The sequence below is a fragment of the Tupaia chinensis genome, unplaced genomic scaffold, assembly GCF_000334495.1.
Source record: "Tupaia chinensis unplaced genomic scaffold, TupChi_1.0 Scaffold138365_1, whole genome shotgun sequence".
NCBI classification, from domain to species: domain Eukaryota; kingdom Metazoa; phylum Chordata; class Mammalia; order Scandentia; family Tupaiidae; genus Tupaia; species Tupaia belangeri.
The window spans coordinates 1,647,641-1,661,794 of NW_006198262.1; the positions used below are offsets into that span (position 1 = coordinate 1,647,641).

The 14,154-nt window shown below is 41.5% G+C and overlaps 1 protein-coding gene and 1 long non-coding RNA gene across 4 annotated transcripts in view; one reads left to right on the plus strand and one right to left on the minus strand.

Annotated features, from left to right (window-relative positions):
* LOC106736299 (uncharacterized) overlaps positions 1–2,551 on the plus strand; it is a 7,136-nt gene extending 4,585 nt beyond the window's left edge. Inside the window, exon 3 of the long non-coding RNA XR_001371341.2 lies at positions 2,427–2,551. This is a non-coding gene — a long non-coding RNA (uncharacterized LOC106736299). The remainder of the gene's footprint in view (positions 1–2,426) is intronic.
* Positions 2,552–5,254: 2,703 nt separating this feature from the next.
* The window catches only part of CEP104 (centrosomal protein 104), a 57,760-nt gene continuing 48,860 nt past the window's right edge, over positions 5,255–14,154 (minus strand). For all 3 annotated transcript variants that reach the window (XM_014592694.2, XM_006161192.3, XM_006161193.3), the window contains 2 exons: positions 7,968–8,058; positions 5,255–6,880 (listed from right to left, as the gene is read on the minus strand). In XM_014592694.2, the coding sequence (XP_014448180.1) occupies positions 6,765–6,880; positions 7,968–8,058 (207 nt within the window). In that variant the 3' untranslated portion in view covers positions 5,255–6,764. The remainder of the gene's footprint in view (positions 6,881–7,967; positions 8,059–14,154) is intronic.

The window sequence follows — 14,154 nt, forward strand, 5'->3', positions numbered from 1 at the left end:
GTATAGTATTCTCAACTGGATTGGTCTGAGAATTATTTCATGATGGGCAAAGTATTTTTACAAGCAAAAGGAGTAATAGCGATTGACTGTTTTAAAATAATAATAATAATAATAATAATGATTGGGAAAAACAGAAAAGATATCGAATGTTGAAGCGGGGAGATTAATGTTTTTGTTCTGACTGACTTGCATGGGATTCCCTTTTGAAAAAGCAATGTAATACACTGTAAAGTTATATGTAATCCAATGTAATATAAAGAAGATTGTGATGATAATAAAAAATAAAAATAAATAAAAAATACACTGATTCAAGAGATGACTCACTGATACATTTTGCCTTTTGAGATTATAGTTTTTTTTTAAAAAAGAATAATTTTATTTAACTTTATTTACTTATTTTTTAAATTTGATCAGAGAGGATAGAGAGAGAAAGAGAAGTAAAATGAGAAAGCAAACCGCCAGGTCCAGGGCTCGAACGGTGGTCGGCCATGTGGGAGTCTAGTGCCCCTAACCACCTCACCACCTGCCTCCCCAAGATTATAGTTTTAAAAAGATCAAATATTTTTCTGTCATTTAAAAAGGTTTGATTAATTACATTTTCCCATTTGCATATTGCTTAGCTTATTTATGTGGAGTCGTTATTTATTTTTCAATTGCCATAGGGCATGTGTGCCCACCAGAGAGACAAGACACCCCCAGTGAGGCATGGTCATACCACAATTCCTTCTCTTCTATCTTGTTGGGATTTTTGCATGTGGGATTATTCCTCAGGCCATGGGGCTGGGATTCAAACTGCATGGTTGACTATGTGCAATCTGGCTCCCTCAACTACTAGGTCATGGGACTGGCCTTGGAGTGATTGTTTATATTAGGCCAATTTGTTCCCCTTAACATTTACCTTTTCTTTTTTAAATTATTTAATTTTATTCTTTGTCATTGTTTTTATTTTATTGAAGTTGACCAGAGAGAGACAGACAGAAGGAAAGTGAGAAAGCAAGCTGCCAGGTCCAGACTCGAACTGTGTTGAAAATGAAGGAAGGGGTATGAACCAAGGAATGTCAGTGGCCTCTAGAAGCTGGAAATGGCAGGAAAGTGGATTCTCCTGTACAGTCTCCAGAAAGGGGCCAGCCCTGATGATACCATGAGTGTAGCCCTGAGAGACCCAGGTCAGACTTCAGATCTATAGAACTGTAAGGTAAGAGATTTTTTTGTGAAGTCCCTGAACTCTTGATAATTTGTCACAGTGACAATAGAAAACTAATGTGGTACCACATTCTAAAATTATTTACCTGTTTTTATTTACACTTTTAAAACCAGGCTAGGGAGGTGCTTATTCCTGATTCGTAGGAATTCTTTTTTTGACACAAATTCTCATTGGTTATGTATGGTAAAAACTTTCTCCCAGTTTTCTGTTTCTTTGTCTTTTGATGTACAGAAGTTCTTAATTTAAAAATAATCAAATTATCAATCTTTCTTTCATAGTTGACTTTGTCTTAACAAAACAAGTTTTAAAGGGTATGTGCACTCACCAGGAGACAGAGAGATGGAGAGAGAGGGAGGGAGAAAGCACTCTCAGTGGAGCATGCCGCAATCCCTTCTCTTCCATCTCTCCATCTGTTGGGATTTGGGGCATGCCTGGTGTGTTTGCCAAGCCACTCAGCCTGGGATTTGAATCATAGTTGGCTCTGTGAGAGAGCTGGCTACCTTAGCCACTAGGCTATAGGGCTGGTCCACACAAATCTTTATCTAATTTAAGAATGGTGGTGGTGGTGGAGAAATCACTATTTTAAGTGTTTACATTTTGCTTTTAACATTGATACCTTAATCCACCTGGAATTGCTGTTCTGTGTTTAGTGTGAGATTTTCCATGTGGACAATCAATGCTTTGCAGACTCTTAGACTTCTGTCACACATCAGGAGTCCACATTTGGGCAAGTTCAGCTCTATGGTAGGGAACACTCTCTCCACTTGTTTATGGTGCCATTGTTATCACATGCCAGGTTCCAGCTGGCCTGCCAGATGCCTCCATGCTCCCAATCCTGGCCATCAACCTTTCTCCCACAGCAGCCATTGTCCCAGGCTTTCCTGAGCAGATGAATGACGGCAGTGCGTGCAGGTGAAGATGCCCCAAGAAATGCCTGTGCTGATGCTCACAGCTTTTCATGAGCAGACTATGGTTTTAAAGTGAATTTTTAAAAGCAAATAAGCAATAAAAACCTAACTTAAAGCAGCATACTTTGAAAATTTATCTTGGGTATGAGGTACGTGGGGTGTGTGTGTGTGTGTGTGTGTGTGTGTATGTGTAATTTCTTTTGGCCAACCCTAGAAAAGATAATAGCAGATGTAATGTACAGTTTGTGTTATACCACTTATCTCAAGAGCTTTTCTGTTTTAATGTGCTCTTTTCTCTCTTCTTCTCTCCCTAGAGCTCCAGACTTTCTTCTCTTTTCTCTCATGTGCACACAGACACACCATTTTCCAAGGTAAGATACAAATTTAATGTGTATATACTATATACATATGGCATTATAATTTAAATGTCAAAATTTACGATCTAACATCTATCTGTCTGTCTGTCTATCTATCTATCTATCATCTGTCATCTATCTGTATGTGGGATGGCCACACCACAATCCTTTCTCCTCCATTCTCTTCTCAAGATTTCGGGCATGCATGCACATGTGCCTGGTGTTTTTCAAGCTGCCTGGTCCAGGACTTGAACTGTGGTCGACCATGTGGGAATCCAGCAGTGTAACCGTTATGCCATCTGCTGGTCCTATAATGCCTTATATTTTAATATATATTTATGTAAAAGAAAATTGTATAACTTCAAAATGGGAACTATTATAAAGTTATGAGAGCTCATAGAAGCTTAAAAACAACTTGGGCTTGCCAGGTGGCGTAGTGGTGAGAGTGACTGGATCCCACATGGTCAACTGCATGGCAGCTTGAAAAATATGCCAGATGCATGTGCATCAGTGTTCAAGAGCCTGAGAGGAGAATGGGGGAAAAGGGATTGTGGTATAGTCATCCCTCCTTTGGGGGGGGGGTACTTTCTCACTTTCTGTCTGTTTTTGGTGAGCACACGTGCCCAATAGCAAAATCAAAATAAAACCTCAAACAAAAAAACACACTCTACAAACGTACATAGAAAATTCTGAAGTTTTACTTATTTGAAAAACCCTGTTGGGGCTGGCACTATGGCCTAGTGGTTAAGGGAGCTGGATTCCACATTGTTGACCACACAGTTCAAATCCTAGTCACAAGTGGCTTGAAAAACATGACAGATACATGTGTATCCATGTCCTGAATCCCATGAGGATGTAGAAATGGAGAAGGGACTGTGGTATGATGATGCCACACTGTTGGGGGATGCTTTCCCTCTTTCTCTGTTTCTCTTTCTGGGAAATGCACATGCTCTCTGGCAAATTAACAAAAAAAGAAAAAAGAAAGAAAAGCCTTTTTGGCCATTAAAAATACCCTCTTTCAAAAGAAGACGACACATGGGACCAGCAATTAGTGTAATGGCCATGTCGTTGGACTCCCATGTAGTCAATCGTGGTTCAAGTCCTGGACCCAGTGGCTTAAACTCATGCCAGGCACGTGTGCATGCGTGCCCAAGATCCTGAGCGGAGAATGGAGGAGAAGGGACTGTGGCATGGCCATCCCCCCTAGGGGGTGATTTCTCACTTTCTGTCTGTCTCTCTAGCAAGTGCACGTGCGCTATAGCAAAAACCTCTCAAAAAAAAAAAAAAAAGACACACAAAGAAACTATATATAAATTCATAATTTGAGAATTTATATAACTTTCTGAATTTATCCCACAGATTAAAATTGGTTAATAATTTTTCTCTAATTTATATGCAGCTTAAAATCTTTTAGCTTCTTCAGCAATGAACCCATTTTGTCAAATAATTTACTCTAGGGCTCAGACTTTCTCAAGGCAACTTAATACTTACTGCCTCATTTCTTAGCAATTTTCTAAGGCTTCAGAGCTGAGTTGTGCTTGCATGTAACTTACATGTAATTTACAAATTGCTTTTTAATTATAATGTTAAAATAAAAATGACAAAAACATTTAGTGATCTTTTTATTATATTAATATACTCAGGGTGAACAACCCTTAGGCCCTAAAACAACAACAAAAATATATTACTTATTTTATAATTCTGGTAACTGAAATAAAAACAAATAGAAAACTATGTCAAAATGTTAAGAAGTTGCAATCTTTCATTAAAAGTATTTACATTTGTATTCTAATGCCAAATTTATAGATACAATTATTTTAAATTAGATTTTTTAACAGACTATTTTGAAATATGAAAATAACAAATAAATATTAAATATCCACAACATATTTATGAATGAAAATTCAATTATTAATTAGTATTTCAAACTTGGATATCTATTTATGAATGGCCAGAGGATCTTACAGTGCCTTTTACATTTTTTAATCCTTTAATTTTGGTCCCTTCATAGCAAATAAGCCTGTAAAGTTCTGAATCACTGCCAGGAGCATTTCAGCGTAAACCCATGATTCTTCTGTAACCAGCAAATGCGTAACCTATTTTAAATGTGCCCAGTTTTGTTTGTCAATCACTAAAAATGAAATATTTTTACAAATACTGATATCAAGTTATATAAAAAAATTACATAAATATTTCTTAAAAGTTTTGATTGGAGAGTTAATTCCTTGGTTAACTTTTCTCATTATTGTTCAATCTAAAGGTGTTTTACCCTTATTTTAGAAATTGATTAGAAAATAATGGCCAATATCTCTTTCAAACAAGAAAAGATCACTTTATAAACATCTTGGCATCTGTAATTTGCTTTGTCTAGTGAAGTTTAAAGTTATTTCTCCCCTTATAAAGTTTTTAATAAAATGCAGTTTAAGATTATTCTCTTAGGTTTTATCCTGACTCAGTATTTTGAGTTAACCAAACAAGAAGGTATTAGTTTACCAAAAATGGAGATTAATTAACGTGAATTTATGGTTACTGACATATCCAAGGAGTGCACTCTTCAAATAGATGTTAGGTTTTACATATTTTTATTGGGCCTTTAAAAATATTTATGAGCTTGGGATCAGCAGTTAGCTTAATGGCTATGTCGCTGGACTCCCATGAGGTCGACCATGATTCGCGTCCCAGACCTGGTGGCTTAAACCTCACGCCAGGCACTTGTGCGTGTGTGCCCAAGATCCTGAGAGGAGAATGGAGAAGGGACTGTGGCGTGGCCATCCCCCCTGGGGGGTGATTTCTCGCTTTCTGTCTGTCTCTCTCTGTCTGTCTGGTGAGCGCACAGGGACTAAAGCAAAAACCTTTCCAAAAAAAAGAAAAAAAAAGATTTATGAGCTTATTGTAATACAAATTTCATCAATTCAAGCATTTCTTAACTGGCCTTTTGAAATGCTCAGTAAGAAAGCAGAAGCCCTGGTCACAGGTAGGACAGGAAAGACCAACTGTCCTTCAGTTTGTAGTAGATACACCTAGGCAAGTGCAGGCAGTGACAGAAGACTGGTTTTTCCAGGCAACTATCTGAATATGAAGCATATCTAACAAAAACTATTGGAAGAAAAACTAAGACTCACTTCCACAGGATAAGATGGTTAGCTAGGAGCTGTGTAGGAGACTATTTTTTGAGGTTTGTTTTCACCATGTAAAGAAACATTCTGGTGTTTAAACATCCTATGAACTGCTTGAAAAAAGTAAAATTACAGTTCCAATTGCAACATGGATTTCCAAGGGATGGAACAACAGAGCTAACCCAAGAAGATTCTAGGTGCTGAAGACTATTTCTGTATGTCAAAGGTATGTGGAAGGTAGTTTACATGCCAGAATCAAAAGTAAGGTTTTAAGAAAGGGTTGTTCTGATTGACACGCATGGTCAGGTAAGTGATTTAATAATAGGTATGTTATTTTTAGGAATTCACAAGTATAGAGATTTGAAAGCACCTCTGAACAAAGGCAGGCATGACACAGACTCACACACGAGTTGGCCTCAGTTCGTGGAACTGCACAGTCGGGGTCAGCTAGGGGCGAGGTCTGTTAGAGCACTAGTGAAGAGGCATCTAGCAAGGTGCATGCTTCGTGAAGTGGGACCAAGTCTCAGTAACTATGTTTTTTTTTTAGCTTTTCTTTTTAATTGTTATTTTATGTTACAGGAGAAACATGAGTTCTGTAGATACTGAAACCCTGTTACCCTGTGGCTAAGTGCACTAGGCAGAAAACCTAGCAGGCAGGGCCTGTGGAGAAAAAAGGCACAGTTAGATGTTCATTCTCCTGAGACCACTGCCTGGCTAAGCCAAAGCTCTGTGGAAATTCTACCATGTGTGACAGAAACCAATATGCAAAAGAGTTATAGTGAAATTTTTATAGAAATCACTGCAAGCAATTAAGAAAAGCAGATGCTATGCTTGTGTTGGCTGACGCAGTCCACTCTTTTCAAATTCCTCCTGTGCAGGGTTTTCTGGTTCTCTTCAAATAGCACAGGTACTCTTCTGCTCCTCCCAAAGCCAGAGAAGTAAGAACCTGAAAGCCACACACAGTGCACTGGGGTCCCAACTCGGGGCACAGGTTGTGGTCAGTCCCACAAACTGGTATATACCGGAGCTGAGGCTGGATGAGGCTGAGTGCCGATAGACAGCAGGGATGGAGCTTGGGGTTGCTGTGTCCAAAAGATAGTTTTGGGGAGAAATGGTTTACAATCAGGCTACTTGCTCACTCCCATGGAGACAAAGGAGACAAAATTTCTGTCACATCACATCATCGCTTTGTGTACGTCCTGCTAGAGCTTTTATTCAGTCCTCCCTTTGGGGTAGGGATCTTGCTTCCAACCTTTGATCCTGAGGCACCTGGCTTGGCCATTACTGAGCCTTTACCTGTATTGGAAAAACAGACATGTAAGACACAGGGGCTGCACCAGAAAGGAGACACAGGGAGAACGCAAACCCACAGGAAAAGTGTTGAGTGTCTGGGAGCAATTCAGCTCTGAACAGCACGAGGGGCCAGGGCAATGGTCGTCACTGTTTACGGAGTCAGAACTGAGCCTAGAGGGCCAGAATCACACACAGTGTCATTCAGTTCACAGTGGCTGGGCTGAGAGTGGCTAATGTGAGAAGGAGCCTCACTGGGTACAGATGAGCAGGCACCGTGGTGGCATGAGGAGAGGAAAGAACAGAGCTCTGAGGAAAACCTGACCCAGGATTGAAGAAAACAGATCAGATTTATTCCATCAGTAGCTTTAAAAATCCAGCTCTGAAAGTGAAGAAAATGAACAGCCACACAACTAGAGAATAACATACTGGCTAAGCAACTGTGGGAAGGCTGCCTCCATGTGCCTTTCTTTCCTCATTTTCAAAGAGGCTGGGGTGAGGATGACATCTGTCACCACGAGCAACCCTCAGCACAGATGAGCACCTACACATGCCACCACCCCTCTTTTATTATGTAGGCTTCACTCCCAAAAATAAAGGTGCATGCATGGTGGTTAAGGCACTGGACTCCCACATGGCTGACTGTGGTTTGAGCCCTAGATTTGGCAGTTTGCTTTTTCATTTTTTTTTCTCTCTCTCTCTCTCTCATTCTGTCCCTCCTTGGTCAAATTAAAATAAATAAAGTTAAATAAAATAATTCTTTAAAAAAAAAAGAAAGGAATTATGATTTATAAGTCAGGTGGTGGCATTATCTAGGGTCTACCATTTAACTTACTGTTTCTAAATATTTTTGAGTACAGAGATGCAGTGTATATTTGAAGAACACTCAGGAAATCTGGCTTGTTACTTCTGATCAATGTCACTTGTAAAGCCTTCTGAAAGAGCAGGCAGTTTGGAACTCTTCAAAGGAGGAGAATTTTGGTCATATGATGAGCATGCTCATTAAGGAATCAGAACATGAGGGAAAAACCAGGGTATTCTTTTGCATAAGTCAGATGGTGGGATGGAGATTCTGTGCTGGCCTCACCCTCACCTGGCTGCAGCGCCTGGGCCTTGTGTAGAATGTGTGTCTTACGTAGGTTCATCGTGCAGCCAGCTGGTCCCATCAGGTGAGCTTTCCATGCCTGAAACAAAGAGGAGGCAGGTGTTAAGTCATTCAGGCCACAGAGATTAACCTGGGAGGCTGTCCCAGACCCAGATGACTCACTGTGCAGAAGAAAACCAGAGGCAGCTATCCTAGCAAGAGCTGTGGCTCTCATGTCCTGTGTGTGCCCCTAGTTGTGTCCTGTACTTTCTGTGGGGCTGTGCAGGGCACCTCTTAGGAAGCACCTGAGTCCTATGACTTAGTAAGCCTGTGCCCAGCAAAGCAGGGCACTCCAGTGCTGGCATCTCTGAGCACCTCTCACTACAACACAGAAAGATGTTTTATATAAGAGCATGCAAATACAATATGTCCACAGTTTAAGGGTAAGAGGCAGAATGGCCACAGGACACCTTCCAAGCTAAAAAACAGTACTCAAGGTTCTGTGGCTCCTCCCGCTTCCTGTTCCTCATTGTCCCTCACAGGTTACCACTGTCCTGATCTTTGCTGTTCCTTATACCATATGCGCATATCTCTAAAGAATGTGCTGTTTACATAAGTTAGATTTAAAAATTTACATAAAAGAAATCACATGTAGATGTTCCTCACAATCTGATTTTCTCCTTCATGATCACTTGTGAGGTTCATCTGTGCTGCTACATGGAGCCACTGATGATTCCTACTGCTGTATACAGATACGCCACTGAGGACTTACTGAGTTGCTGGATGTTGGGGTTGTTCCTGGTTTTCCCTTCTATTTAAACAATACCCTGAAGGGACACGGCTCCAGAAAATTCTCTGTGCTCTCTCCTATAACACCCTTTTTTTTGGTTGCTGTTACCCACTAGACCATTATCTCGAGATACAGCCTCATGCCTCTCAAGACACAACATCACGCCTTTCCTTGATCCCACTCTCACCAGTGACTGACCCACCCTCTGGCCCTCTGCAGTTGTCCTCAGGACGATTGGTGGTACTTGCTGCCCCAAGTCCAGTCCCCTTATCGGTCTCACTTCAGCCCACTCCAGTCAGGCCCTGGCTGTAGTCTTTAAGTTACCTTTAAGTAGGCTTCATGTTGCTAAAGCTCTGCTGTCTTCTCATCTGATCTGACCTACCAGCAGCTTGGGGCACACTTGCTCCCTTCCTCCCCTATGGTAGGAAACAGAATGTACTCATGGTCCCAATTCTGTCTCCTTCCTGGTAGAGAGGCAGACTCTCCTCCATCCCTGCAATCTGGGTGACTGTGGCTTGCTCTGCCCATGGACAGTGGCAAACATGAAGCAAGGGGAGGGCTGAGATGAACTCATGTGCCTAGGCTTGTCTCACTCTTGTCCTCTGCCCTTGCCATGGAGCATCACACCCAGGCTGGCCTTCTGGGGTCAGAAGATACAGAGGGCAAGGCTGAATTGCCTTAGCTACCTCCTAGACCATCCTAGATCAAGTGACAGTCAGCAGTCCCAGACCTGTGTATGAGGCTGTAAGGATCAGCAGAGCCACCCAACCAGCCTGCAGCTAACTGCAGATGTGAAAGCGAACCTGGCTGAGGCTGGCTGGATGTCTTCCTGGATGGGCTGTGCTCATGTGGCTTCCAGGCTTCCTCCTCCCTCACCATCATCTTCACTGGTTCACCTCCTCCACCCTGCCTGTGTAATGTAGGAGAGTGCCAAGGCTCAGCCCTCAGTGTTCTTCTGTCTATATTCACTTGTTGGGAGAGCTCAACCAGCATCCTGATCTTATAAGCTGATGAGCCCCACACATCCATCTGGACTGTCTGCCTATGTGGATATCTGACAGGTCTTTCAGACTGACCTCCTGGATGCCTGTATGACTGCCTCACTACATGGCGGGCACTCCAATAGCAAGTCCTACCTTTGGAACATGTCAGAGCCTGAGTACTCCTTACGACTTGGCTTTCTGCTACCTCTTGGTCAAGTGGCCATAGATGGCACTGATGGTGCTCCTGCTGGTGCCCTCAGTGTTCTCTCCCCCTATTCTCGATTCAGTAATGGGCAGTGAGGCTGGACCCAGACTTCTTCTGTTCACAACCTCACAGTGACTTTTCTTCCACTCACTGGAAGAGTAATAGCCAACACTTTCTTTTCTGATATTGCCTTTTCACTGCCCTTGGATGAAGATCATTTTAATTTTTAAAAATAGTTTTATTATAAAATGTCAATGTCTTTAAGTGCATAATTCAGCAGCATTAAGTACATTCACACTAATGTACAACCAATCTCCACAACTATTTTTGCTTTGCAAAACCAAAACTCTATAACCCATAGGTTCTTAGTTATAATGTGACTGAATTGATCTATCTCTTCCATCAAGGTTTAAGCCTTCTACATCCTATTTAAGAATCCCTTCTTATTCTAAAGTCACAAAGGTATTCTCTTATTCATATTATCTCCTAAGAGAGTCTTATTTTGCCTTTCTCATTTAAATCTTGAATCCATCTGTAATTTCTGTGTGGAGGGTGTCTAACTTCACTGCTTACCCCTTTTCACATCATTCACAAAAATTCTAGCTGTTGGAATTAGCAGACAAGGACTTTAAAGCATATAAGTATGTTCAAAGACTTAAATAAAAAGATCATTTTAATGCCCACCAACTGATGAAACAGTAAACAAAATGTGGAATGAAGTACCCACTGATAGATACTAATTAGAATGTGGGTAAACCTTTTTTTTAATTTTTAAATTTTATTTCTTATTCTTCTTCAATTTGACCAGAGAGAGACAGAAGGAGAGAGAGAGGAGAGTGAGAAAGCAAGTCGCCAGGTCCAGGACTCAAATTGCAGTTGGCCATGTGGGAATCCAGTGCCTTAACCACCACAGCAACTGCTGGCCCCTGTGGGTGAATCTTGAAAACATCGTGCTAAGTGAAAGAAGCTGGTCACAAATACCACATACCGTACGATTCTATTTAAGTGAAATGTCCTTACATGGCCGTCCCTGTGACTAGCTTCCAGCCTATGGAATATGGTAAAGGGGAGTCACGTCCTTGATTCCATGATGCTGGATCATTGAGACACTCATCCCAGCAGACTGCAGTGACATTCTTCTGCTGGCCTTGAAGACATGAACTGCTATGATGCTCTCATAGGCCAATAGGACAGAGGGACCTTGGGTGACTTCTAGGAACTGACAGACCCTGGCTGATGACCAGCAAGAAGAGGGGACTTTAGTCCTATAACTACAGAAAATATTCCTGTTGGACTGTGAATCCTTCTGGGGCCAGCAGACGGTGTAGTGGTTACGTTGCGGGACTCCCATATGGCCGACCGCAGTTCGAGTCCCAGACCTGGGGGCTTGAAAATCACACTGGGCACATACGTGTGCATGCGCAAGATCTGAGAAGGAGAATGGAAGTGAAGGGATTGTGGTGTGGTCACCTCCCCTGGGGGATGGTTTCTCACTACTCTTCACGCTGTCTCTGTTTCTCTCTCCCCCTGGTAAACATATGAGCACTAAGGCCAAAATCTCTTAAAAAAATAAAAGTGGATCCTCCCTAGTCAAGCCCACAGATGATAATGCCTTGTTTATAACCCATGAGATCCTGAGCGGAGGCCACCAGGTGAGCCTTGTCCACGCTCCTGATTCAAAGAGACTGTGAGATGATAGTAAGTGGGAGTTTACTGTATGCTTACACTGCAGAGCAGGTGGTAGTTTGCTATGTTGAACCTATAACTAAAGGTATGAGGAAAGCCGATGAGAAGTAGGAAAGCCCACTGACTGCCTTATAGCTATTAACTCTAAGAAGGTGTCAATTCAAATCACATATTGGGGGACAAAAACAGGAGGAAGAAAAAGCTATTAACTAGTTTTAATACTGCTCATAGTAAGAACTAAGAGACAATTGCCAAAAAGAGATAGGCAACTGTCTACAGTATTATATGAAAGTATTAGTGAAGGTAACAGGCTGAATCAATGCAAAGATTCTTAGATTCTAAAAATAAACAGGGGAAGAGAGAGACTATGGATATGCACATGAATGCTGCTTATATTAAAAAATAATAAAAAAGGAAGATACGCCATAAAAAAAAAAGTCCAAAGGGAAGAACTTTTAAGTAGGGGACAGGAAGAGCAGCTTCCATTTGGTGTTCTTTGAACATGCCTTATTTTACTTTAGAGGCATGTATCTTATATAAATATAGAACTTGATCTCTAAAAAAATTCCTAAAAACTGACCATGAAATGAAACAAACCTAAATGCATTTATAGTTAGTGGTATAACCAACTGGAACTATTCCAAGTGACTTTAAAACATAATAATTGGACTCTACATTGCTAGTAGATAATGGTTAAGACAAAAAAGAATTGGGACTATACACGCTCTCACGCAGCCACCTCATTGTGGGTGCTGTTGGTGCTGTTATCCTGAGCCTATCTTGTGTGTAGAGTAGACACAGCAAGTGAATGGCCTGGGATATCCCCAGTCTGTGTTCTGGGGCCTTTGTAAAGCAGAGCTCCTAGAACAAAGGAAAAAGACCCTGATGTAAAACAGGGGAGGCTAAATAAAACCTTGTAGCTCAGAAGGTGAATAGGAAATGTCACTACAAAACTAATGATGTATTTTATCTTCACATGATTTCTTCTGGCTCTGTACACTAAGATGACCTATTAATAGTGACCCACCCAGTAGCACTGAGCATGTGAGCCTCCCACCAGTGGTGTTTTGGAACATTACTTTTTCATATGGGGAACCAGACCTCCTTGATGAGCTGATTCCATGTCTGGGGCAGAACATACCAGGTAAAAGGAAGCTTCTGAGGTTACTAGAGTCATATCAAAAGCCTGAGAAGCCTAGGTAAAGAGGTTATCTTTAGCTAGAGATGGGATGATTGACATATCACTAAGGATAGTAACAGCAATGACTGGAACACATCAAAGAGCACTAAAAATAACAAATTAGCTACTACTAGAAGATGCTAGAGACCCAATGTATTACTTTGAAAACTAGTAAACAACAGAAGAGAATTAAACTTTTTTTTTTTTTGAGAGGTTTTTGCTATAGGGCATGTTTGCTTGCCAGAAAAACAGAGAGAGACAGAGACAGAAAGCGAGAAATCCTCCCCTAGGGGGGGATGGCCACGCCACAGTCCCTTCTCTATTCTCCTTTCAGGATCTTGGGCATGCATGCACATGTGCCTGGCGTGAGTTTAAGCCACTGGGTCCAGGACTCGAACCATGGTTAACTATGTGGGTATCCAGCAATGTAGCCATTGTGCCATCTGCTGGTCCCTTTAGTTTTTTTTTTTTTTTTCCTTTAAGGTATGTGCATTCACTGGGGACAGAGACAGAGAGACAGAGAGATAAAAAGTGAGAAATCAGCCACCAGGGGTGATGGCCACGTCACAATCTCTTCTCCATTCTCCTCTTGAGATCTTGGGCATGTATGCATACACGCCTTGTGAATTTCAAGCCACCAGGTTTGGGACTTGAATGGTGGTCAGCCATGTGGGAGTCCAGCATGTAATTACTATGCTATCTTCTGGCCCCCAAGAATTAAAACTTTATTCTGCCTTTCCAATGCAAAATCTAACACAGTGTAACCAAGGAGCAGATAAGTTTCTTCTTAAAGAAATATTCTAGCTAATGAATGAAGAAGACAGACAATCAGAATATTTGGACTTTGCAGTCCCTAATGAATCATGTACTTACATCATGTGCTTTGTGATGGAAGACCCCACCATTGTGCATGAAGTAGCCACACCAAGAACGAACAAATAAACAATCAAACCTGTATCTGAGGAGGCCTACAGATCTGATCTCCAATGTACAGAAAATACAGGGGTCAGAGAAACATGCTAACCACCACCATAGGAGATATAAACAGCAAATCTAGACTACGGAAAACTCTATAGGACAAATGTCCTCTTTTCTTTATCAAAGAAATTGTCAGGGGCCATCCCTGTGGTCTGGTGGTTAAGGGAGTTGGACCTCACATGGCCATCCATGTGGTTTGGATAGTGCATCTGGTGGCTTGAAAAACATGCTGGGTCCAGGATTTAAACCACTTGGCTGGCCATGTGCGTGCTGCAAAATCTTGAAGGGATGACCATACTCCATCAGGGGATGCTTTCTCCTCTCCTGTCTCTCTCTGGCAAGCACATATGCCCTCTAGCAAATGAGAGAAAAAT